This window comes from Phallusia mammillata, chromosome 1 (genome assembly GCF_965637545.1).
Source record: "Phallusia mammillata chromosome 1, kaPhaMamm4.hap1.1, whole genome shotgun sequence".
In the NCBI taxonomy this organism is placed as follows: Eukaryota; Metazoa; Chordata; class Ascidiacea; order Phlebobranchia; family Ascidiidae; genus Phallusia; species Phallusia mammillata.
The window spans coordinates 36,322,572-36,348,635 of NC_137252.1; the positions used below are offsets into that span (position 1 = coordinate 36,322,572).

Below are 26,064 nucleotides of genomic sequence, written 5' to 3' on the forward strand. Positions count from 1 at the left end.
CGCTTCATGCTGACCATGTATAAGTAACATGTTTCGTTTTTCGTGCAACCGGTTTTGGGAGACTTAATAAATTTCCATCCACTGCTTCTACATAACCTACTTCGTCTTTGCAGACGTGTTTGTGTTGTTCATGGTGAAATGTGGCAAATGTATATGACACTTTGTTTCCGAGCTGAGTAGTTGATTTCGCAAAAAGGTTGTAAACAAGAAGACGCAGTTTCAAATGACATAACAATGCGAACGATAGTTAGGCAGCCAGTTGAAACTGTTGTTGCTTTTATATTTAGTTGAAAACGCAGCTGGTTGAAAACGACGAGATTGTTGATGCAAATTGCTGCTAGTGACAATGTTCCGTGGATCTATGTAGTCTCCCTCCTTATCAGTGGGTCACCTGTGTAAAGGTGTTTCTCTACACTTTGAGCCAAGGTGTGAAGATTTGGTAAAGGTGACGTAGTAACTGAAAATTAAATGTTTAATGCTTAGTTCGAGGGCTTCTTAACAAAAATGAGGTCGCGGGCCAAAGTTTCTCATGTATTCTATTCCTGTGTTCCACCCTGTCCAGCAAATTGGATTTAACCTAATAACGGTTTTAAGTCGATTTTTTTCCCGATGGAACACATCAAGAACGACCTGAATATATTGATGCGGTGTCTGACTGTTACATGTTTATTTTAATCAAGTCCGTCCTAATTATGTTTATGTGACATCACCTGACACAAGTCAGCGTTTGATTATGTTGTTACTTCTTTCCACTGTTTGTAAACCAAGAGTTGTTTCGTCCCTGAGGAGGTGAATGTTCGGTAAAAACGCGCGGTAAAGTGATTAAATAATCGATGCCCGAAAACTCCACAGGCAGAAAGATTGGGACTACAGGTGTTTGAAGGATCTTTTTCCGAGGCGATGATTGGTCGGTCAAAACACGTGACATTAAGCAGGCAATTTGCGCGCAGAATTGGGGACTCCAAAGCTGACTTGCAGGGGCGCTGAGGTTGATATAAAAGTCAAACAGCTGATTTGCTGCGTTAAAAGCACGTGTTGCTGGAAGCGGATGGAGGAAGCCAAGCTATGCAGGTTCGTCGTTGTTGCTGGATTTTGTTGTTATAAAAACACGGTTTAAAGTTTAGGGACCAACCCAGAACCTTGGTTTACTATTTTTATTTACTTTACTTCACTTCACTTTTATTCTTTTTATTTCTATTGTATTTTTTTTCACCGCACTATACAATATAGAGGGTTTGGCCAGACTCTCTATATTGTTTTTGCGGATTTTACCAAACAAGGTTCTGGGTTTTTACGCGCATAAACTATTTGTTTGTTTGTATCGCGATAAAATCAAAATATTTAGTAATAAGTTTTATTTTGTTTTCACGCATGTGACACAACCATTGATGATGTCATCTAATGGGAATTGCAATATGATCCAATGGAACCGAAGCACCAGTGAGAACCAGAACGCGGTCACTATTCGATGACGTCACACGACGGAGCAGTACGACTTCAAAACCCGTATGACACTCGCCATGTTTGTTGCACGATGTGTGTATAAGCATCGTTGATTTGTCTGCAGCTGAGTGGAGACGACGGAATAACGAAGCGACGATGATCGGATCCATGGAGCGGTTGGATTCTGAAAGTAAGATGACTCGGCAAACCAGCGACACAACAATATCATGACAGGAACGAGGTAACTGTTATTAGTTGTTTAAATAACTTTTTAGCAACTACCGAAGGTTATATCACTTTATATCACAGTTAAACATTTTAAGCATTGTTGATTTGTCTGCAGCTGAGTGGAGACGACGGGATAAGAAGCGACGATGATCGGATTCATGGAGCGGTTGGATTCCTGAAAGTAAGATGACTGGACAAACCAGCGACACAACAAAATTATTAAGGGAACGAGGTAACTGTTTAAATGATAATAAATAGTTTGAATAACGTTTTAGCAACCAACTCTTAAGTTAAAAGTACTTTGTATCGCAGTTTTAAACATTTTATTGATGTGTTTTAAGTATTGTTGATTTGTCTGCAACTGTTTAAATGAATGTTTAATAATCCCACGCTTTATATAAATTTTATTCCATTCATATTTTGTGAAATGTGTTTGTAAATTCTTATACACAAAGGCATCTTGGTGGTAGTAGCAAATATTCTTAGCAAACAACAACAAATAGTTTATTTCTTAACAGGAATCCAACCTTCTCTGCGATACCACCAAACTCCACCTCTCCATCGAACAAGCAACTTTCCTCCTGATAAGTTTTGTTAGAAGTCTGTCGTGTGATTCACTCAGGTCGTCCAACCAAATCATAATAACTACATATTTAATTTTACTAACTCCGTCAATAGATTTGTAATCAATTAAAAATTTATTTTCTTGCATTTCCCGTAACTGGGTTTTGCTTTTTTATATTTGGACGACGAAAATGCATGACAGACTCGCTATATGAATTTTGTAAGCTAGCTTAGTTTGAATAGATAGATATAAATATGGTTAGGCTAGCTGTGTTAGATATCTTAAAACTTAATTTTACTCGGTTAGTTTACCAAACCTCTAGCTTAACGTTGAACAATATCCAACTTAAAAACTCGCAATATTCGATCCTATATATTACTCTCGTATTAATTATTAACTGCACTACATGAAACTAAATTTTATTTTAACTTAAATCGCGTAATAATGAAGACCTGAAGTGTTTTACTGAATTATATAACTAAACCAACGACCTGCCTAAAATAACTGATGTCAAAATAATCCCAACATGTTAACTTAATCATACCTGACCAGTTTGCTGACATTTACATGTATCACATGTAGATGATTATTATTCACTTAACCGTCATACTGACCACTTTTCTGACGTTTATTTTAATGCGCTTGGTTAACCATCCTGCAACACCCGCATTATCTGATACAAATGAATAATCCCAACCTGCTGAGTTTGCCATTCAACCATTTTGTCCCCCCATAATTGATAACACGCATAATATCTTGAACGGTTGTTAGCAATGAGCCTGTTTTAATTGTTTCGTTACCTATCTGACAATCCTTACATAAATAATACTTATTTGACCCTAAACTGTGGCTTACAAATTAATAACCCCTGTACCCCGATCTTAGAATCAATAAGTAATACATATTTTCTCAGCTACAAGTTACAAACATGTTCAAACATTTCTATAATAGCTAAAATCTCAATAAATCTGCGAAATAATGTTTGTAGGAGTACTCGGAACCTTGTTTTGTTTTCAATTTTTTTTTTGCATTTGTTTTATTTTTTTTGCATTTGTTTTATTTTTATTTACTTCTCTTTTATTTTCTCTTTATTTTTGTTCGTTTATGTTATATTTTTATTTACATTTTTTTATTCTTTCGTTTTTTTATATTTTATATTTTTTTCGCCGCATTATATAATATCGAGGGTGTGCACGGCCCTTTATATTATTTGTGCGGATTTTTTAAACAAGGTTCTGGGTTAAAGATTAGTTTCAAAATGTAAAAAATTAAACAAATTTTTGCGTTCATGGTTTCATTACGTTCCCAACATGTTACGTCATAGTAGGGGAATTCCCTTATTTGTCCCCAAGCCCCTAACATGTTACGTCATTGTGGGGGAATTCCCATGCGCCCCCCAACGCGTTACGTCATAGTAGGGGAAATCCCATATGGGGCCCCCAACATGTTACGTCATAGTTTGAGGTTTTGTAATCTACCCTATGGACTGCCATCGTTAATTTTAAGTTTAATTGTTTGTAGATTTGTATAGTTTGTCACCGTAATAATATATGGAATTAATTTTAATGGTAAGCAAATAGCCTGTATTTTTGTAGCTGTATTAGCGTATGTTTTTAAGCATGTTTACATATTACATATTACTCATTCATAACTTTCGTAACAATAATATAAGTTCGTACAGTTTGTGTTGTATAACTTGAACATTTGTTATTAACGTTAGTTTTGGGCGGTCAGCCGCAAATTTAGGGGTATGTTATTATCTGTTATTGACATTATCGCTCTTTATTACCAATGTTTTCAGCTTGCGCTTTTCGTGCGCCAGTCTGTTTTCCTCTTTTCGGTTGTAGTTCTGCACCGAACGAGGGTTTCTCTACTGCCTTAGACGAAACCCATTGCGTGGGTTGACACCTTGACGCGGTGCAATGGCTTTTAAACCAAGATCAACCCTCAGAACCTTGATGTTTTTGCGAACTTTCAGAATACCTTGGATTATCGGATGAGCGGAACTTTTTTGTCCCATTTGTTTGTTTGTTTGTTTTACTTTTATTGATTTTTTTTACTTACTGCTGTTCGTAAAATTTGGACAATAAAACAGTGCAATTGCCTTTCTAAATTATTTTGCGATGTAATCGTTCCTCAGTAAGAAAGTTGTTTTGTATCATTTAATATAGATAACAGTAGGAAGTTTTACAGTTTTAAGAGTAATACTTGTCCTTAGGAATACATAACTGTCGAAGCATTTGTGTAAATGTAATAGATTATGCAGACGTTTCAACAACCTGTACTGATGATGACAACCGTGATTGTTGAAACGTCTGTACGATGTATTTTATTATACACCGGTACTCTGGCAGTTACGTTTAGGATTAAATTACCTGTCCTAATGCCAGTAATTCATTAGCAAGCTGGCAACCATGGCTGTAGCACCACTGCTTGCGTGGTAGAGAAACTTGGTGCTGGTACGACTTCGCAAATTCGGTTGGATTGGGCGAATTTAAGTTAAAGCCGATTCAGTTCATCTCGAGTTATTTCCAACATATCGGTATTGTATAATTCACTGGCAACACGGACAGTCAGGAATACCAAGTAGGCGCCGCAATTTTGACACGCATCGGGCAAAATACGACGTTTTTTCTATACCAGGAGCAGCAAATTTTTATCCGTAAGTTTAATGTTCGTATAAATTGTTTTCTCTTATTACTGCATGTTGTGGCGCGAAATCCAAGTTGTTTACTAATATTGGAATTGGTTTTATTGTGTTAAAAATATTTATCTGATTATGTATATGTATCAAGTACAGATAGCGTAGTTTTAAAGATATTTTGTTTAGATCAAGTGGTTATGGCGATGAGCTGGTTTTGGCCGTGATTTGGCTTCATAAAGCAACTTATAAGCAATCTTATGTGGGTGATGCCGTTGTAAAATATCAGGAATTCGGTCTTGATAAGATTAACACGGATAAAGGATTTACCTACGACAACAAAATATTGGCTGAACAGGACGGTTCTATTACGTTAAATGTCAATAGCTAACAGATTGCATAGTGCACAAAAACATTTTAATATTTAAATTTAAATCATGATTTTGTTGAAAATTTGTGTTTCTGCATTGCTGGTTTATTTGTAAACTTTAATTATCCACATTTCCAGATTTTTTGCATCCATAACATTAATAAACCACTTTTTTCCAGCTCATGTCCGACTCCCCCTCAACAGTGCGGATGGGGATTTTTCGGGTCGCCTAGCAACAACGCACATGAATTAACTGGAGCTATCGTTGGTGGACCGGATGACAGCGGACATCTTGTGGACACCAGGTAGGGTGCACTTCCATGTTTTTGTGTTTTAACATGTTGCATGCCACCAAATATTTAAATGCTGCTTGCCACAAAATAGAATCTGCTTCTAATTGTGTGAGGGTTTCTTGTGTAAATATTTTGCATTCATTGTTTCCATTAAGGCTTTTTTAGGTACACAAGACACGGACTTAAATAGTAGCTTGAATAAAAACCAAATTTCCAGCATTGTAATCATGGCCGCAACTAGGGGGGGGGGGGCAGGTTCGTCGTCATGCCAGGTCCCTTTTCTATCAGCGTTATTGCGTATAACGGCTCTCGTACAGCGCCGAAAACATGTTCGTTCGCATCAAAGCTAAAAATTACTTTCAAATGACAGGACAAGGCGCCGGCACAGCAGTAAATCGCTTCATCGGCATGTATTGCGATGGTAAAAACGAAGTTTCTGCGATATATTTATACAACAACCTAAATAACCGCAACAACGATCTTTGTTGGAACTTAGTAGACAGATTGAAAGATTAACATGTAAACACCCAGTCGAACGAGTTTATTTGTTATGAAACAATGCCTTAGATTAAAACGTCAATATACTATCACAATGGACTTTGTGACTTACAAGTGTTACTTTTTCATGGCATTCGAAGCCGTACAATCCAAGGACGAATCCCAGTTTTTTTAGATTATTAGTGGAAAAGCGCGTCGGACCTTTCGACCAATCTATGATACGCACTTAGCAATACAATCGTTTTTGGGAAAGTTGGTAGTTCGTTGCCTGCCCCCTCAATTTTCCGCTTATTGCGGCACTGAATGTAATATATTCAAATAAAACATATTCATAGGAACACTATATACAGACTTGAAAAGTAATTTATTCATAAACATTACTGCCAAGATACTGGTGTATATAGAATACATCGTTCAGACGTTTCGACAATCTCTGTTGTTAAAAACTGTTTAATAAAATAAACATGTTTTTTTGCATTGCTGGCAATTTGTTCTTTATTAAAGCCATTAAGGCTTTGTTTACATGTTTTGATTAAAGAAGTATTTTGGTTTTAAGACAACTAGCAGTCAGTTAATAAAACTAACAACTAACAAGCACTTTATTGTTTACTTGGATTTTTTACTTTTGCCTCTTATCTTGCAGGAAATATTTTGTTGGCAACCAACCTCACATTCTTCACAACTCAGCGTTTCAATCGGCAGCAGCGGGGATTCTTTACATACAAAGCATAAATTCAGGGCAATCTCTGGTTGCGCTCGACCCACAAGAAATTGCACGACAAGTTTTTGCAATTAACACAGCTTCTCAACTTAATGGTAAACTGATTAACATGAAGTTGACTTTTTCCATTACATTGTATGAATGTATGATTTGTACGTTATTGGATGTGTGTATTTGTTAACTGTTTGACAACACAGCATCACCAATAACTTGCTTGACTTGTAAACGACATAATTGTTACCTTTTAATTTACTGGGCTATGGATTTTTTTCAAAGGCTAGAGAGTCCTAGCTTGGTATAATTTGTGCAAACTTAAAAAAATACTGCTTAAAATTTTTTTATTCCTAACATTGTCTGTAGAAAATAACTAATATGGGTCTTCTAAATAGCTTTGTGTGGATACTTTGAACTCATCCAAGTGATGAAAGTGTAATTTATTGGAGTTTCCTTTTGTCAACAATTCATCTTATTTTTAAAATTGCAGCTTGCTCATCATCACCGTGTGAGAACAACGGTCAGTGCAACAGTGTGGAAGGGTTCAACTATCTTTGCACTTGTCCTGATAATGTTTTTGGTATTAACTGTGAACATTGTAAGTTGATGAGTTTATTTTATTCAACCTAAATACTGTTTTAATCTTTGTACTTTGTTGTTTTACTTATGTGTAATAGTGCAGCTTGTCATCTAATTAGTTTGATTATGTTCATTGAAGTAGGTTGCATGAATTGTGCTAATAAACATTTATGTTGAAGAACGTTCAATTTAGAACATTGGATTTTGAACTGTTGGCAATGAACAGTGTAGCCTGTGATTGAAATAGTTTGATTATGTCCAGCCCTTCAGTGAACAAGGTTGTATGCACTGCTCTAATAAACATTTTTTATGTTTGAAGGTATGACCCCAATCTTAAAGTTCACCAACACTTGGGCGATAGGAGCTGAGATAAAACTTGAACTCCCCGATCTACAACCCACTGGGGCTTGGCAGCTTAAAATGGGGTTTCCCCACGATTGCCCCCTTACAGAACTTGATGTAAGTAAAAATATAAGCTATTGCTGCCAGAAGAGCTCGATTGACTTGATGTAAGTAAAGCGTATAATAGTTGTCTGGAGGACAAAAAGTGAAAATCTGAGAATGTGCTCAACAATCTTGTTATCATCACATTATTTATCTCACAATAATAAAGTATTATTTCAATATGGTGGAAAGTGTTCTCCCATTTATTCCAACTATGCCATTTGTTCAAACATTATTTTGTGGCTGTAAACCAAGTGTCATGGTCAGCAGCTTATTTCTTACCTAACATGTGAAAAATTTGTTTTTAGATTACAGGATAAAAGACTTTTGCAAGTCATCTAGTAATGCAAATTGTGTTTTGTGCATCTCACTTGTATGATAATGTTTTTTTTTCTAGGGTATGGAATGCATGTTTGAATGTTGCTGAATCAAGTTTGTCATCACGAACGATGTACTTCCAACAAATCGGATGGCAGGAGAGAATGCAGACAATAGGAATCCGATTCCAGTTTAGTGAAGCGAGGTTTTTACGGAACTGCTTCAGAGAGCCAGCATACAGTTTTGCTGTCATTGAGAAGTGTAAGTTTTTCACCTGAAAGTTAAATTAACACTTCTGTCAACATAAAATATAACAAAGCATGCATTATGTGAACACTCTTTTTTGTGGTTTACAAATTTTAAGAAACATATTTCACATTAGAAAAAACATATTTCTCATTAGAAAAAAACATATTTCACATTATATACATAAAAACTCTTTGCTACCCCAAGTGTAGATAGTGTTAAGATATGATTTCTATCCCAGTTGCTCTGTCCTTCCAGTGGAGTTTTCCAGAGGATTGTCCGAAGCAACTTCTGCATCCCATGGAAGGCTCGGGAAGTGGTTACATGGAACGAGTGGAACCAGTCGCCAGTAGAAGACCAATTTTGCCACCAGATCGGCCAACTATACAAACCACTACAAGTGTATTTGCAACTGACCAGTTTGAAGGTTGGTTTAAAGTTTTATCAGTTGCCAGAAAAGTGTGAGTATGGCCTACATTTTTTTTGCTGCCAATCTGAAATCATGTAGTCTGCATGATCCTGTATGCTGTTTTCAATCACTATGGCCAAACAACTATAAAAACTCCAAAAAATAGGGGCGTAGTAAGAACGAGTTAACACCACGCTATGTCCTTTGATATTTACACATGGTAATGACTTTGTGTGCCAACGTTTTTCTGAGTAATAATGGTTTGTGTCAGCTGACATCAGGAGACCACAGACAGATTTGTCATGAAAAATCACCTTGAGTGCCAACCTTGCTACGCATGCCAGGGGTTGCCAAACCCTTTATTTGAAGCTTCATTAGTTGTCAGAAAAAGGCATACATTGCTCTGCTGCTGCCAAGCCAAACTTTTGTAGTCTACATAATCCTTATTATGGTTTTCATCACTATTGTCAGTATAAGATCCACTATAGGAAATCGGAAATACTACAATGAGTATGTTGATGTAAACACATGGAAATAACATGGTTTTAATGTTTTGTTCTCAAAATTTGTCCATTATATCGTCTGAGCTTGTTTAATCAGTTTATTTAATCTAACAATGCTCTGTGGTCGCAACCCCCAATATATACAGGTTCTTATTAATTTTGTGTTTTGTCTGCAGTTGTTGATCCGATCATCAACACAATCACGCTCCCCCAAACTCCAAACACTCGCTTCCTTCCTGTTAATCTCATTGCACCTCGGAGTGAGCAACTTCAACCCTTACCAACCACAAGCGCTCCATCTAGTGATATAGTGCCAACCCAGTGTAAGTTATAAAACTGAATTTTAATGTATGAACAAAAGTTTCGTTGAAGCTTTTATTCGGACCATATCATTTGCGGCGCGAAAGTTACTTTCCACTGTTTTGTTAGATATTTTGATGCAGATTGTTTCAACTTTTTCATAGACTAAAAACAACAACCATACGGCCACTTTGCATTTTGTTGAAACTTCATGCCAATGATCTCTGTCTGTTTGTTTGTTGCACTATGCACTTGATGTGTTGTTAATCCTGATCTACATGTTACTTCGAACTGTCCTTATTACAATGACACAAAGTTTTATTTAAGATTTTTGAAAAGGCTTTTTGCTGAAGTTTGTATATATTATAGTTTGTTGCACTTAAAGTATTGTTTATCCTGAAGGTGATCTACATGTAAGGGCAAAATGTCTTTGTCCTATTACATTTGCATAAAGATTTATTTTCGATTTTTGAAAGCTGGAATGTTGCTGAAGTTTGTATATCTTACAGCTCCCGCCCTCCAGTGGATGTCTGATTGGGGTTCTGGAGGTCAATGTCAGGTGACCTTGGAAGGAACGAGGCCCAACCTAATTGGGGAATGGTTGTTAGTGATGAGGAGTTTAGCGACACTCCTATGTTGTTGCAGGACCATGGGTGTGGCCCGCCTTCGAAATATCACTACTTTTTGGCCCATGCACAAAAAGGTTGCCCACCTTTGTGTTAAACTTTTCTAGACCACTGTTTTAAACTATAAACAAAGCATGTTACAATACAACATCAAACCATGTGTGGTTCTGCAATAAAACTGCTATCTTCAAGCTAACACTTACTATATAAACTACATGTAGACTTCATAATCGTAGTGATGATTATATGGTTTGGCTGTTAAGCAATATTTTATCCACTATACATATCAGTGTATTTATTGTAGTTTGTTTTTTAGGATCCATCCAAGGTTTGGAAGTTGTTTTGCAAATACAGTTGCAATGTTGTAAAGCATTGTTTAAACTGAAGCTTTCAGTGCACCTAAACCTATCTGTGTTTTTCTTGTTGCAATGTATTGTAAATAATTACATATCATATAGATTAATTTTTCGGTTATTTTTCGGGCTTTTTAGATAACTTTGAAGGGTGAACCAGTTAAGAAGCATTGAAGTAGGTTTATTTGCTGTTAACTTAAAATGCAAAATATTTTGCAGTAAGCCGTTTCCGAGTGAAGTCTTCATCTAATGATTCTGTGATGCTTGCTTGGGGAAGAATTCCAACATTTGTGGACAATATTGAGGTAAAATAATTTATTTCATTGCAAGATGTCACACTTAGTCTAGTGGTTCCCAACCTGGGAGGAATTTAAAAACTTTAGGGGAGGAATTTAATTTTTTTTACATGTGGTTTGTAAATATACACTCCAGGCTTATGTCTGGTAAAGTTGATAAAATACCCCTTTTTAAATGTTTTGTATGGTTTAACATCTACAATATAGTCTATTAGGGAGGAATGAAAATGTTTTGAATTGCTAAGTGAGGAATTTGTTTAAAAAATCGGTAAGCGTTTAATATTGACATAGCTAGAACTGGGAGTGGATAAAAGTAATCAAGTTTTGGCATTCCTTAAGAGTTGATAAGGAATTTACCTAATGTGGTCAATATTGCTTTAACACTGTCACGCATGCAAACAACATATTGTTAGCAAACATTAATTATAGGTCCCCTTCCCTGAAGGGGACACATATTGATTTTACTCAAATTGTTTGTTTTTTTTCTCTTTTTTTCTTTCTTTTTTTTTTCTTTCCAAAGTTTGTCTGACTCGTTTTTCCATCAAATGTTTGATGGATTTAGATCAAACTTACACAGATGATAGATATAGTTATGTAGATGTGCATCCCGCTTTGTTTGTGTTGATAACCCCACTATTTACCCCGCTAGCCCCCTAAAATGTTTTTTTTCACCCAAAGTTTGTCCGACTCGTTTTTCCATCAAATGTTTGATGAATTTGGATGAAATTTACACAGATGGTAGATATAGTTATTTAGATGTGCATCCCACTTTGTTTGTGTTGATAACCCCAGTACTTACCCCGCTAGCCCCCTAAAATGTTGTTTTTACCCCCCAATGTTTGTCCGACTCGTTTTGCCATCAAATGTTTAATGGATTTGGATGACATTTACACATATGGTAAATATAGTTATGTAGATGTGCTTCTCACTTTGTTTGTGTTGATAACCCCAGTATTTACCCTGTTAACCGCTTAAAATGGGTGAGTTTTTAAACAGTGTCTGAATTGGCTGAAATTTGGATAGCTTGAAGAAGAGGCCATTTAGAGGTGTTGATTGTTGTGTTCAACCCTGTAGGCCCAACATTTACCCCACTAGCCCCCAAAGTGTAAAACGTATTTGTATGTTACTGGACACCACAAACGAAAGATTTCTGTGGCCCAATAGTGTTACAAGGGCAACCAGTTGTATGTTACTTGTGTTTGTTGGTTGCTTGGTGGACGTTTTTGTGCAATGGCAGTTGGGGGTTGTTAACAGCCCTATGACATCAGAACTGTTAACAGCTGTTGCTCAAATCTCCTCTAGTGGTCAAAATTTTAAAGATTGGCGGATTGGGCTCAAATTTTGCAGTACTATTGATTATGGGTCCCCTTCCCTGAAGGGGACACATATTGTTTTTGTCCGTATTTTTTTCTTCTTTTTTTCCGTCTAACGCGGATTTGTTCCCACGTTTTGGTCAAGAAAGAATGGTTCAAACTTTTTCAAATTTACACACATTACAGATATTGGTCTAAACATGGTCCATGTGAATTTTGACCCCGTATGACCCAGAGGTTCACCCACAGGCCCCCGAAACGTAAATGTGTCTAACGCTCGTTTGGTCAAGAAAGACACTGTAGGCAGAAGTACCAAGAGAGTAACTCACTGGTTTACGATAGCGGGAGGGCTCAGCTTGACGTCGGACAGATGTTTTGCGAGACGTCGTTTCAGTGATTAGCAATCAGCTGTTTTGCACAGCAATGCTATTTCGTTTTATTAAGTTATCACTCACATTTTTAGTTTTGGCGAAGGTTTTACACCTATGACGTGATTTAAACTTAATAACCGTGCTTCGGTTTTGTATATGTCAAGAAAAACTTTGTTAATAAAAGTTAAGATGAAAAAATTAAGTTGACTTTTTTGCCAAATAAATGTTTTTTTAAATGCTCGTCATGTTGGCCGCCGCATGATCACGGGTTACTTAAGGTCAACTAGTCGGTATTACAAACACAGCTCAGAACTTTCTTTCATCATAACGTAGCATTTTTTTTTGTCAATCAATTTAAGAGTCAATACTCAAGGCATGTATAAATTAGGCTTAACAGTATTGTTGAACACGAATGACGGCGAGCTATTGAAAACGGTGTCAAAAGGTCAAGCAGTCGTTTGGCGTGTGCACCCTGAGAGGTTACTACAGGTCAATGGTACTCATTTTGCGAAACAAAGTTAAATGAAAAACAATTTGTTATGTATACACTTGTAGCAAATTGCTTTTTAATTTAAAGTGTCTGCAAAACAACTGTTACAGCTTTCTAAAAAAAATTGTGCTCAAAACCCGACCTTGGAGGACTATATCTGGGTCAAAGCAAGAGATTAGATTTAAGTCTTTGTTACGTTTTTTTAATGTTTTTGTAATTACATGACAATAATAGTGCAAAAAGAATACGAACAATTTTTTTTATTGTTGGGTTAATGCTTTCTAAAAATTTGTCCTTGAGAATCTAAAAATCACCGCAACATTTGTTTGCTGTAAATCCGCACAAACGCGCGTGTGGGGACCCATTAGTTTTTGTTTACAAAAACAATCATATGTGTAGATCAAATGATGTGTATAGTAAATTGGTAAATATCGTATAGAATATATAAAATGGAAGTATATCAGAAAGCCACTCTTCTAGTTGAATTATTGTGGTTGCATAGTATTATTATTTAAGCCCAGTGCTGATCACTGTGTTTTACCTTACAACACCAAACTTTCACATGGTTATCTCTTAAAATGCATTATTTTCAACTTGACATGTGTGGGGACCCATGAGTTTTTGCCTGCAGAAACGACTAAGGTTATAAAAGACGGTGGATAATGGGGGACCCAATATAAAATAAGCAGAGGAAATATATGAATGTTTTAAAATAGGTTATAGTGTATGTGCAATGACAAAATGTGCTAAGCCACCCTTCTAGTCTAGAAAGGTTTTTGCCGTTTTTTTTACACCCCAATTTACCCAGCAAAATGACTTCAGTGACCATGTCAGAAAATGTATCATTAAAAGGGGTACAGTAACAGCAAATGATAACCTCAAATTTTTTTGTAGATTGTTTACCAACCAGCGCCATCCGGTGGTGAAAGTTTAACAGCAAAGTTAGAGGAAATCTCGGTGAAAAAATCTGGTAGCTCAGTGATGACAGACATCGACAAAAAGTTGAACTGGCACGAAGTTTTACTTCCGTCCAACTCAGCAGCTTGTTACCGGGGATGAGATATCAATTCACTGCAAGACTTCATGCTGGAAAAACTGTCGGACCTCTTGCACGAATCTTTGTCACAACCAGTAAGCTGTAGATGATGTTTTAACAAAAGAGTAAATGACCAACTTAGTGTAAAAGCATCAAGCCAATACATGACCATCTAACAGCACTCCAGTTCATTGGGAGTAACAGACTGAAAAACCAAGCCTCGCCTATTCCGTTAGATGCCACAACTAGGCATAAACCACACAGGAAACTGGTTCACAATGGCCGAATCCTTAATATGATTTAGATCCGGGCATCTCAGTCATTTTACCTCACAAATGTAATCTGATGTTTTATTCAAACCACCAAACTAATTTTATCAAATAGCCAGAGAAGTCTACTGCTATCTTGAAAAAGCTGATTTAAAACAATTTGAAAGTATTAAAAACTCCCCACAGACACAAATTTATCAGGTTATGTACAGAAAAACCACACCTACATGTGTTCAACACAATATTTCATAAACAAACTGTTGCTGCCAGGCATAATGTATCAACAGACAGCAGCATATTACAATAAAGACTGCTGGAAGAGCTAAATTTGTTGAGCACAATATTTTTACTTCAGACCCGCTTGATCCTGTCCAACTTTCAGTCTGTGAATCCCCGCTACTTGTCTGCTCGACTCGATCAGCTTTTGGGAAATTTGCACGGCTGAAAGTTTGTCTGACCCTTACAATGGTGTTGTTGTGTTCGAACAGGTAAATAACTTAACGTAACTGTGAAAATTTAGATGTGTTTAGGTAACTAACTTAGTTTAGCATTTGTAAAAGCTTAGTTTTTCTCCTCAGTGCATTAAGTCAGTGGTACCCAACTTTTTTAACGAATTCCTTACTTAACAATTCAAAACATTTTTATTCCTCCCTAATCAACTACATAGTAGATGCTTAACCATACAAAGATAATTTAAAATTGGGTCTTTTATCAACTTTACAGGTTATAAGTGTATGTTCACATGTATAAATAAAAGTAAATTACCCCCTGAAGTTTTTTAATTCCGCCCTTGTCGATAACCACTGATTTAGAGCATATTATTGACAAATTACATTTTCTGTGAGAAGACTTTAGTTGTTGATTGTTAAATACGGGTCAAGGTGTAACTAAATGTTTATGTTTAGATAAGCTGGCAAATCCACAAAACCTTCATTGGATTTATGACATATTTTCTGTGAGAGGCTGTAGAGTGAATTTATGTTTAGATAAGCTGGCAAATCCACAAAACCTTCATTGGATTTATGACATATTTTCTGTGAGAGGCTGTAGAGTTGAATTTATGTTTAGATAAGTTGGCAAATCCACAAAACCTTCATTGGATTTATGACATATTTTCTGTGAGAGGCTGTAAAGTTGAATTTATGTTTAGATAAGCTGGCAAACCCACAAAACCTTCATTGGATTTATGACATATTTTCTGTGAGAGGCTGTAGAGTTGAATTTATGTTTAGATAAGTTGGCAAATCCACAAAACCTTCATTGGATTTATGACATATTTTCTGTGAGAGGCTGTAAAGTTGAATTTATGTTTAGATAAGCTGGCAAACCCACAAAACCTTCATTGGATTTATGACATATTTTCTGTGAGAGGCTGTAGAGTGAATTTATGTTTAGATAAGCTGGCAGCAACCTGAACTTTACACTTTCACTTACCAAGGTGGGTTAAAACAAGTTGGTAAACATACTATATGTAATTAGTATGTTTACCAACTAGTTCAAACTGTTTGATATGTATTTTTTTATAGCATGTTGTCAAGTGTTTTGTGTTGTTGCAATATTAGTATGTTTTGATTCAAGGAAGGCCAACCCATGTTGATATAAACCACTATGTTTTCAGCACCATTTAATGCTGTTTATGCTATTTCTACTTTGTATTTGTAGCCTATTTGGTGTATAAGTTCTTGATTGGACAAACTTGATTGGGCAAACATTGGTTAAAACGCTACAATTGTAATTGTTTCAAAATAACCAAGCATTTAAACAAGCACATTTTTTCGCTAATAAATTCCTTGCGCCAACATTAAACAATGCGAGCCGCTTTTAGTATCCATCTTTAGGTGTTGTGCGGGTGTTAACGATTCCGAAGGCCTTTTTTTTCGTTTGCAATATACTGTAATGACCTAAACTTGATCCAAAGTGACCAAAGTTTTGGCGTCAACAGTGCACAGTGGGTTGTACTTAAAAACATGAATCGCTTTTACTTTTATCAAATGAAGAAATTGTGTCAAGTGACAGTTTGCATAATTACGTGGCAGAAACAACAGGCTAAAGCATGTAAAAAGTATCTGTGTTTAGTTCCTAAGTATGGTATGGGTACAGATACTGCACATGGTATAGGTATAGGCACATGGTATAGGTATTGGCAAGTCGCACCCTCGGTATTTTTTATTATTTTTTAAAACTCTGTGCTTATAATACTATTCAGCGTTGCTCGGCAACTTTCTCTTTAAAATTTACTAACATTTGGGGGCTGCATGAACTGATGCGGCTCGCAGGCCATACTTTGCCCACCCCTGGCGTAGATTATGTTGTTTATTAATTGAGTCAAACCTGACAATCTGTTATATTTCCAAAGAATATTGTCTTAGCAAATATTTTTAAAAATGCCATTATTTTCTTATTTTGTTTTTGCTTGGGAATATTTTCTATATTGGCATTAATCGACTATATTCGATTGAAAGACATTTGTTTTTATCACATAAAACCACGGTTGCAAGGTTCAAAGGTTGATTTTGTAGTGTAGATTTAACATAAGTTTTGCTTGTGCATAAACAATATATATATATATATATATACTTGATTTGATAATAGCTAGTTTGATTAGGAAGGATAAATTTTAGCATTTTATCATGAACTTATGTATAGGTCATCAGTAATAGTTGCATAAACACAATGTTTTAACAGTGATATTGTGAGTAACAGTGATATTTCTTTTTTCTGTCTAACGCTGGTTTGTGAAACGCGTTTGGTCAAGAAAGAGTGCTCCAAATTTGTTCAAATTTTCAGCGATGTTAGTTAATAATCCAAATTTGATCCTCCTGAAGTTTGACCCCGATTGACCCAGCGGTTCACCCACAGGCCCCCAAAACGTATTTTTTTTAAAACAGCGTTACTGACTAAAGTACAGCATTTTGGAGTTTCATGCTTTGTTGTTTGGTGCAATGTAAGGTTTTTTAAAGAATTTTGTATCTTTTTTTCGGATTCACCCATTTTTCACCCTTTAAACCCCGAACTAATCGGTTTTAGTTTTAGGCCAGAAATACAAGCCGTATGGTGCAGAAATATTTAAAAATTTGTTTAAGCAGGCTATTCCTTTAGTATTTAAAATTTTGCCAGTTACCTTTACAGCGCATTTTCAGTTTTGGCGAAGGTTTTACACCTAAGATGTAATTTCAACTCGATAAACGTGCTTCGGTTTTGTTTGTGTCGGGCAAAACGTCGTTGATCAAGATAAATATGAAAAAATAAACTTAACTTTTTAGAACGCCGCGATAAATGGTCTTTAAATTCTCGTTGTGAGCTTGGCCGCCACATAACCACGGTAAACTTGTAGGCATTATAACTCAGTTTAAAAGAATTTTTCGTCGTAACGTAGCTTTTTTTATTTTTGACAAATCAATTCAAGAATCAGTACTTAAATCATGTATAAATTAGGCTAAACGGTATTGTTGAACACTAAGGGCTGCATGCTATTAAAAACGATGTCAAAAGGTCATTAAACGGTCGTTTTTGCAAAATGAAGTTACATGAAAAACAAGTTGTTATCTATACCTACCTTTGTAGCAAACGACTTTTCAAATTAAAGTGTCTAATACAACAGTTAAGGCTTTCAAGGAAAATTTGTGTTTAAAAACTGACCTTAAACGACAATATCAAGGTCAAAGCAAGAGATTGAATTGAAAGTATTTTCCCCGTTCTTTTTTTACTGATTTTTTGTAATTATATGACAATAATGATGAAAAAGGAATACGGACAAAAACCTGTAAGTTAAGTTAATGCTTAGTTAAAAATTTGTGGTTGAGAATCTAAAAATAACTGCAACATTTGTTTTCCATAAACCCGCATAAACACGCGTGTGGGGACCCATTCGTTTTTGTTTACAAAAACAATCATATGTGTAGATCAAATGATGTGTATAGTAAACTGGTAAATAAAATATAGAATGTATAAAATGGAAGTATATCAGAAAGCCACTTCTAGTTTGTTGTGTTTTTGTCATTCTTTTTGTCATAGTCTTGCAGGAGTTACATACAAATTGCATGAACCATTTAATCCACTTGTAAATCAAAAATTCATTAAGTCATGCAAATCTGCGCCGCAGTCAAGTTGAAATTCCGTGCAAAATCTGTGCAATTATTTTAACCTAAAGAATTCACTGAAAGCATTTCAAAATTACAGTTGTTTGGTGCAAGGGAATTTATTGCCACTCATGAGTCAAAAATGACACAGACATAGATGTATTGGGTTATTTCATAGGCAATAAATGCTGTCATCTATGGCTAAGTGTAGTAAATAACAGTCATGTTCTGTTTTTTATTCCCACAGCCTGACAATGGGTTGTGGCACACATTTTGTCATCTTATGCTATAAAGCAGTGGTCTTCAACCTTTTTTAAAGGCGACCCCAATTTAAAGGAAAATTAAATCAGTGTTTACATGCGACCCCATTTTTTCCGGTAGTGGAAAAATGTTTCAAGGAATGCCGAGTGTAAATATGTCCGCCCAATTTTCAAGTAGACTTTAAATCTTAGCATTCAGTGTGCAGTATCACGCTCAAATGATAAAACCCATAAGTTTTATTTAATTTGGCCAACCTAATTCGCGTTAAAGCTCACCAGTTGACAGAAATCAGTAAATTTATGTATTTTTCCCTGAACCCGCTGTATTATTTTGGACACAATATGTCTTTTATGGGGCTCTATCACGTAACAATGGGTTGAACAACTTGTGTCCAAGCTGTACTTTAGCAAAGGTTGCGAACTAAAAAAAGTCCATTATTTTTTGGTGATAATTTAACGCCAATAAATTAAATTTATAGCGACCCCAGAAAAAGTTTAGGCGACCCACAGGTTGAAGACCACTGCTATAAAGTACACAAAACAAATATAGGATCAAATGCATAGAGTGCTATGATTTGATTATAATTATAATTTGCTATTTATCTTTTAGGTTTAAGTTATTGGCTGACCTGCAGATGAGATACTTGTAATTCCAATCAGAAATCTAAACTGCTGGACATTATTTTTTGCAGAAGACAACACAGCAGCTTTTAATGAGGTATTTAAATGCAAGGTTATATGTTAACTTTTATGTTTTGTGATTTTAATGTATACACTACATAGCTGGTAGTAGCATGCTCTTTTTTAATACACAGCTGTTTAAATCAGACATGAAATTACTGGTTGACTTTTTGGCTTGTCTTTGGCATGTTTAATGCTCGGTGCTCAGCGAGCATGCTCGGTGCTTTGTGTTGTCACAAACATTTTTAATTCCACACTAGTTTTGTGAGTTTCCAAGGTCCTTTTGTCACCTGCTTGTATTAAGCTGCACAGGCCCCAGAAATACGCGTTTTTCCACCATATAAACATTTAATAAAACATTGATTTTTGAACTTGGATATGCTTTCGAACACTAGTTTTATATACATTGGTATATATATACAAATTTAATGCTCGGTTGAGATTGTGCAACTGCTTGGCCGAGCACCAAGCACCAAAATAAACTGTTCTTGGTACCAAGTACTCTGGTTCTGGCTCAGCGCGTCCAATCCCTAGTATTTACTTTGGTCTATAAGGACATTAAAAAAGCAATGTTTTTGGTTTTAACTTTTTTGCAATTGATTAATTACCATGATAGTGAGTTTTTGTCATCATGAAATGTTTGGAACCAGGGAGGATAGACTAGAATGGCATACATAATTTGTTGCTATGACTAGCCCACATTGCTGTGCTGTTTATGTTTGATCTGGTAACAAATTTTCATGGACAAGTGTTTTTCTGACCCTTAAATATTTTTGACCAGTATATGCTTGGCAAAGCCACATATACATTTTGAACTTTGATTTCATTTCTGAATGTCTTTTTGTATTCTTATTTCAGGCTTGCAAAGTAGCAGAAAGACACATTCATACCAACATTTGAGTCATAGCTTGTATTTACTAATGGATTATTTTCTTTGTGCAACCTGTTTGATTGAAGCCCATCATAAAATATACTTTACAAATTTACACTATTTAAGCCACATATGTGTATAGTACTGGGATTGTGTCTTTCTGTTTTTCATTTCTGGGTTAATGTGATGGTCCCAGAAGTTAACATTTGATAAGACATGTTACATTTAAATTCAAGCTGCCATTTTATGTTTTGATTCAAACAGGCTAACTTATGGTGATACAAACCCCTATCCTTTCAGCACCGATTGTTGTTTCTACTTTGTATTTGTAGCCTAATTGCTGTATATGTTCATTAGTGTGTCCCTTGATTTCACAAATCTGCCTGCTTGAAAATATTTGACATTCCATCGCCACAGACAGTAAGGTTGCTGAAATAGTTTTAATAGATGATGTGTTTTGTTGTAGGCATGCTTCCAGTCTTATTTTAGTTGATCCTATTTTGTATATTTTCGCATGTGTTCAAAATCTGTTGCATGTTTTTGACGTAAAGAAAGTTTTCTTCTAGATTGGTCCGTGTTGTTTTGCATTTTGTAAAGTATCTCTTTATTATGTTTGCGTTGTTACTTGAGAAGGCTGACAGATATTGATTTAAACATAGAACAAAAGGAGTCCAAAAAATCACATGTAACCGTTGAGATTTGTCAAAAATGTTTGTTTACAAGCTTTTTGTGGAAATTTGGTCACGCATTAATGACAATGTCATGAAAAGTGATACCATTAAAAAAAGCTCTTGTTAATAAATGTGGCTTGAACTAGGGCAAAAATTGCATTTTAGGAGTAATAATAATATTTCGTGTTTTAATTGAACGCAGTTGTTTTTGTAGAGTTTATAGAATCTAACTAGAAGGGTGGCTTAGCACATATTGCCCTTGCATATACACTATAACACATATTTTCTACACTAATTTTATATTAGGTCCCATATCATCCATTGTCTTTTATAACCTTGGCTGTTTCTGCAAGCAAAAACTCATGGGTCCCCCACACATGCAAAGTTGTAAATAATACATTTCAAGAGATAACCATGAGAAAGTCGGGTGTTGTAAGGTAAAACACAGTGATCGGTACTGTGCCTGAATAAATATGCTATATGGAGAACAAACTATTCAAATTCAGTCCATTTATACATTTTTGAAGGTTTTTCTATTTTATGGTCTATCTGAGAAAAAAAGTGTTAAACAATGAGAAAATAGGCTAAAACACAACAATCAGCTCCTATAACACAAATCAGCGCGAATTGCACGTGACTGTTGGGGGCTAGTGGAGTAAATGATAGAGCTACAGGGTTGAACCCAACAATTAACACCTATAAATATTGCACTGTACAAGCTCTCCAAATTTCATTTAATTCAGACATAGTTTGAAAAATTGAACCATTTTGGGGGGCTAGTGGGGTAAATGCTGGGGCAACAGGGTAAAACACAACATTATACACCTATAAATGCACACTCTACAAGCTGTCCAAATTTCATTTAATTCTGACATTGTTAAAAAATTGACCCATTTTGGGGGGCTAGTGGGGTAAATGTTGGGGCGACAAAGTTGAACATAACAAACAACAACTATAAGTAGCACACTCTATAAGCTGTCCAAATTTCATCCAATTCGGACAATGTTTAACAAATTCACCCTTTTAGGGGGCTAGAGGGGTAAATATTGGGGCTACAGGGTTAAACACAACAATTGAAACCTAAAAATGACAATTTATACAAGCTGTCAAAATTTCATCTAATTCCGACAGCGTTTAAAACACTCACCCATTTTAGGGGTTAGTGGGGTAACTGATGGGGTTTAAAACCCAAAAGTATAAAATATGAAACCACAAAGACCCAATCAACAGTCATGTAAAATTTTATCCAATTCTGACAATGTTTAACATTTTGACCACTAGAGGTGTTATTAGCAACATTCGTCAATGCTTCTGACGTCATAAGGCTGTTAAGTGTCAACTGCAAAACATCCTCGAACAAACCACAAACACTGGTAACAAATGTCTGGTTGCCTTTATAACACCTCAGAAAACTAACATTTGTGGTGCGCACCAACAACATTTTACACTTTGATGGCTAGCAGAAAACTAACGTTTGTGGTGCGCACCAACAACATTTTACATTTTGGGGGCTAGCGGGGTAAATACTGGGGTTGTCATGACAAACGAAGCAGATGGCACATCTGCACAACCATATCTACCATCTGTGAAAGTTTCATCTAAATTCACCAAAGATTTCATGGCAAAATGGGGTGGACAAACTTCAGGGAAGAAAAAAAAAAAAAAGAAAAAAAAAAAAAAAAAAAGGGGACCCATAATTAACGTGACGCAATAATTCATAAGTTTGGCAAATATGATTTCAGTGTTTAGATATGACGTAACATTTTTCCAGAAGTTTCCAGCAGAGTCATAGAAATTCTATAGACTATAGACTTTGGTTTCCAGTGCCGAAATTGAGCTATTGCTGGCTATCTCCGGTTTTGTTTTAGGCCAATCAATTGGTAATAAACTATTTTTATTAGAAATTGACCGCGCGATGACCGTTTGCCGAATGCAAACTCAAATAGAGAAGTAACGTTTCCTTGGCCCAAGAACGATAGTAGGATGCGTCTTTTTGATACAAAATTGAATTAAAAGTTATACTTTTTCGCCTCGATGGAACCCACAGTTAAGGAGTTCGTTAATGTGCATTTATTTTCGAAAAATATTGAGCACAAAACATATTTATTGAACAACTGTGAAAATAAACATTGCGTCATTAATCAGCAGTTTGTAAACAGACATGGCGAAATTTTTTATCTTCAAAGTTGATTGAGACTGTTTTTGGTCGTTTTGTCGCAGATTTATGAAGCTTAAAGACAAAATCGTTTGGTAACTTGGTTTTGAAATAATAGTCCAAAAGTTTGAGTTTTAATTTAAGTTCGAAACGTTGTCTTTCGATGACCCAGTTTTACAGTTTACTAAGAAACTTTCCCGCCTTGTACGAATTTTAACTTGTACCTTATGTTTTGTGGGGTTTCTAGAGGATTAATATTCAATTAATTGCCAAGATCTGAATTGCAACAGAGAGAATGAAATCCAAAACATGTCTTCTACTCCAGCCCAAATTATGACAAGACTGGGTGCTATTTTTGTTTTGCCTGTCACCTACCTCATATCACTCTAGATCAGGGGCGGGCAACATACGGCCCGCGGGCCGGATCCGGCCCGCGACGTAATTTTGTGCGGCCCGCAGACAGTTTCTGGTCTTACATGATAATGTGGCCTGCGGCCACAGTCTGCCGCAATTCCCCACTACTTGCTTACTACGTCAAATTATAGTTGCAACGGACAGTAACGCTCCCCAATAGCAACAAACTTTCCCACCGTTGTTACCATTGCACCACACGTCCATTGTTACGACATAACTGCCAACCTTGTGTTTGGCCTGCTTTCACGGTTTCCTTTGTTTTCACAAGTGTAGCCTAGTTGGTGCTTCAGCAGTATCTAAGTCGGTGGTGTATGAATTAAATTTGCTGTGGTGAATAAATTTATGTTATATCAGTTAGATTGTTTGGACTGTATTGTAATTGTGACGTACTTGATTGTATTTGGTTTAGGAAAGTTTCCCCACCTCTGGTTTAGGTGGTCAAAAATCCATTTTAAATCACTGGATAAAAACGCGATTAATGTATCGATTCAGGAATCCGGCCCGCCAAGTACTTCATTTTCCCATATCAGGCCCGCCGACTGGAGAAGTTGCCCGCCCCTGCTCTAGATGGAGGTGATGGGCTTAAAAGGCTCAGGCAGTTTTTCTTTTTCATTCAAGGCTTTGAAACAACATTCAGCATCTGAAAGGTAGGTCTGTGTGCAGAAGTTTTCTGCTGCTTTAGCTGTTAGCCTTGGAACAGTACCACACAGATGAATTATATATCCAATTTGTGTGTGGTTAGAAATGGCATGTGCCAGATTGGAAAGAATGGCCTGAAGCAGGGGTGGGGAACCTGCGGCCCGCGGGCCACATGCGGCCCGCTTGCCTTTTTAGTGTGGCCCCGGTCACAATTTTGTTCAAGAACAGTATACAACATAGCATAAAAAAGCAATGAAATGTTTATGTACAAATATAACGACTTCGACATTATTGCTAATCTTCCCACTTTGTGACACCAAACTTATTAAAATTGCCACACATTCAACCACTTGCTCTATTTGTGACGTAACAGTCACTCGATTGCCTCTCAGTAACAAATTATTTGCCATGTGATGTTAGTTTTAAATTCATTTTAGAGCTATTAGTGTGGATCCCTAAATTGTTATTTCAAATATTTCTCGGAAAAAATGACAGATCGGGATAATCATGCTAGGGTGTTCAAGAAAGAATGGTCAAACACTTACTTTTTAGTCAAAATAAGTGATAAACCTGTATGCCTTTATTTGAACATGTAGCAGCAAAGAAGATATCAAATCTGTATCGATGAAATGTGAAACCACTTGTGTGCTTTGGGTATTTTACATGGAATTTGAAATTAAAAAAAGTATTTGGCTCACCCGAAAATGTTGTGCAATTCATGCGGCCCGCGACTCTAAGTAGGTTCCCCACCCCTGCCCTAAAGGATAAATCCTCCGCGCAATATTTTGGATTTTCCCTTGTAATCCGTGCAAATTTAGGCTTTTGACGTGTAATCCGCGCAAAAAAGTGGTCCGCGCAGCTTAGCACAGCTTCCACAGATAACTTCAATAAACTTTCGATAAAATTTTAGATTTACGTTGCACAATGAAGTTCTATGTCGTCACAAACCGCAAATAATCCACGTAAATCAGTCAAGCGCATCGTAACTTACCGATCGTCACGCTTGCAATAACATTTATAATTCGCTAACGTAGTCTTTAAAAGTACATTTATCAGTATTTTTAGGACGTAGTTATGACATTAAAGTGACTGCCGGCTAGGCAAGTTACATAAAATAATGTTTTCTGTGTGACAAATAATAATTTAGGGTAGTTTAGCATTCTCAAATTACTTCATAAGAAAGAAATGTAACAGCACAAAAATGTTTGAATCGTTATGAAAATGATAATTTGTAGAGTTTAGCGAAACGCTGCGTGTGCAATAGAGCAAAACTGAAGTTTTGTAATGTTTATCATGTGTTCTTTTTGTCAGATAGTGTTGCAAGCGCTACATGCAAAGTGCGCTAATCGTTAAATCCACCTGTCAATCAAAAGTCTATCAATCTGCGCAATTATTTTGACGAAAAAAATATCCTCCGCGCAAAAAAAAACTTTCCAATCTGGGGCATGTGCAATTTTGGATTTTTTCTTGTCTCCATTCAAATATGCTGTCCTTGCAATATTGAACAGCTCCCTAAGATAACTCCAGTAAATTTTCTGAGAAACTTTATGTTTATGTAGAATAGGGGTGGGCAACATACGGCCCTTTCCCGACGTTGTTACCATTGCACCATACGTCCATTGTTACGACATAACTACCAACCTTGTGTGTCCTACTTTAACGGTTTTCTTTGTTTCCACACGTATAGCCTAGTTCAGGGGTGGGGAACCTGCGGCCTAAAGGCCACATGCGGCCTTTCAGGGCACTAAGTGCGACTTTCGATGGCAAAATACATTTTTAAGATGTTGATATAACCGACTGCACCAGGCGCTGAAAGAAATAGACAGAAACGTATTTTTGATTTTATTGCAGATTATTTTTTGATTATTTCCAGGGCAGCGGTTTTCAAACAAGACCCATGGTCCCATAGTGGTACATAAAGCGATTTCCATAGGACTACCAAAAACTCCAGGTTCAGCAATTTCTAGGTTAAATAAATCCTGAATGTT

The 26,064-nt window shown here is 36.2% G+C and overlaps 1 protein-coding gene and 1 long non-coding RNA gene across 9 annotated transcripts in view; both read left to right on the forward strand.

Moving 5' to 3' along the window:
- Positions 1-734: 734 nt before the first annotated feature.
- On the forward strand, positions 735-4,349 carry LOC145209197 (uncharacterized). 3 transcript variants are annotated; one of them, XR_013855028.1, is made up of 5 exons: positions 735-1,071; positions 1,436-1,506; positions 1,568-1,684; positions 1,787-1,903; positions 2,190-4,349. It is a non-coding gene; the product is annotated as an uncharacterized LOC145209197 (long non-coding RNA). The 3 variants fall into 3 exon arrangements; XR_013855027.1 differs by having other exon boundaries at positions 775-789; positions 853-1,506; XR_013855026.1 differs by having other exon boundaries at positions 833-1,506.
- A 2,937-nt stretch (positions 4,350-7,286) lies between these two features.
- Positions 7,287-26,064, forward strand: part of LOC145209193 (uncharacterized) — a 57,217-nt gene continuing 38,439 nt past the window's right edge. For 3 of the 6 annotated variants that reach the window (XM_080079460.1, XM_080079461.1, XM_080079462.1), the window contains exons 1-10: positions 7,287-7,351; positions 7,652-7,791; positions 8,174-8,355; positions 8,582-8,767; positions 9,429-9,575; positions 10,751-10,836; positions 13,896-14,132; positions 14,662-14,794; positions 15,212-15,744; positions 19,256-19,363. In XM_080079460.1, the coding sequence (XP_079935586.1) occupies positions 7,790-7,791; positions 8,174-8,355; positions 8,582-8,767; positions 9,429-9,575; positions 10,751-10,836; positions 13,896-14,060 (768 nt within the window). In that variant the 5' untranslated portion in view covers positions 7,287-7,351; positions 7,652-7,789 and the 3' untranslated portion in view covers positions 14,061-14,132; positions 14,662-14,794; positions 15,212-15,744; positions 19,256-19,363. The other 3 variants (XM_080079463.1, XM_080079465.1, XM_080079464.1) reach the window with 3 other exon arrangements.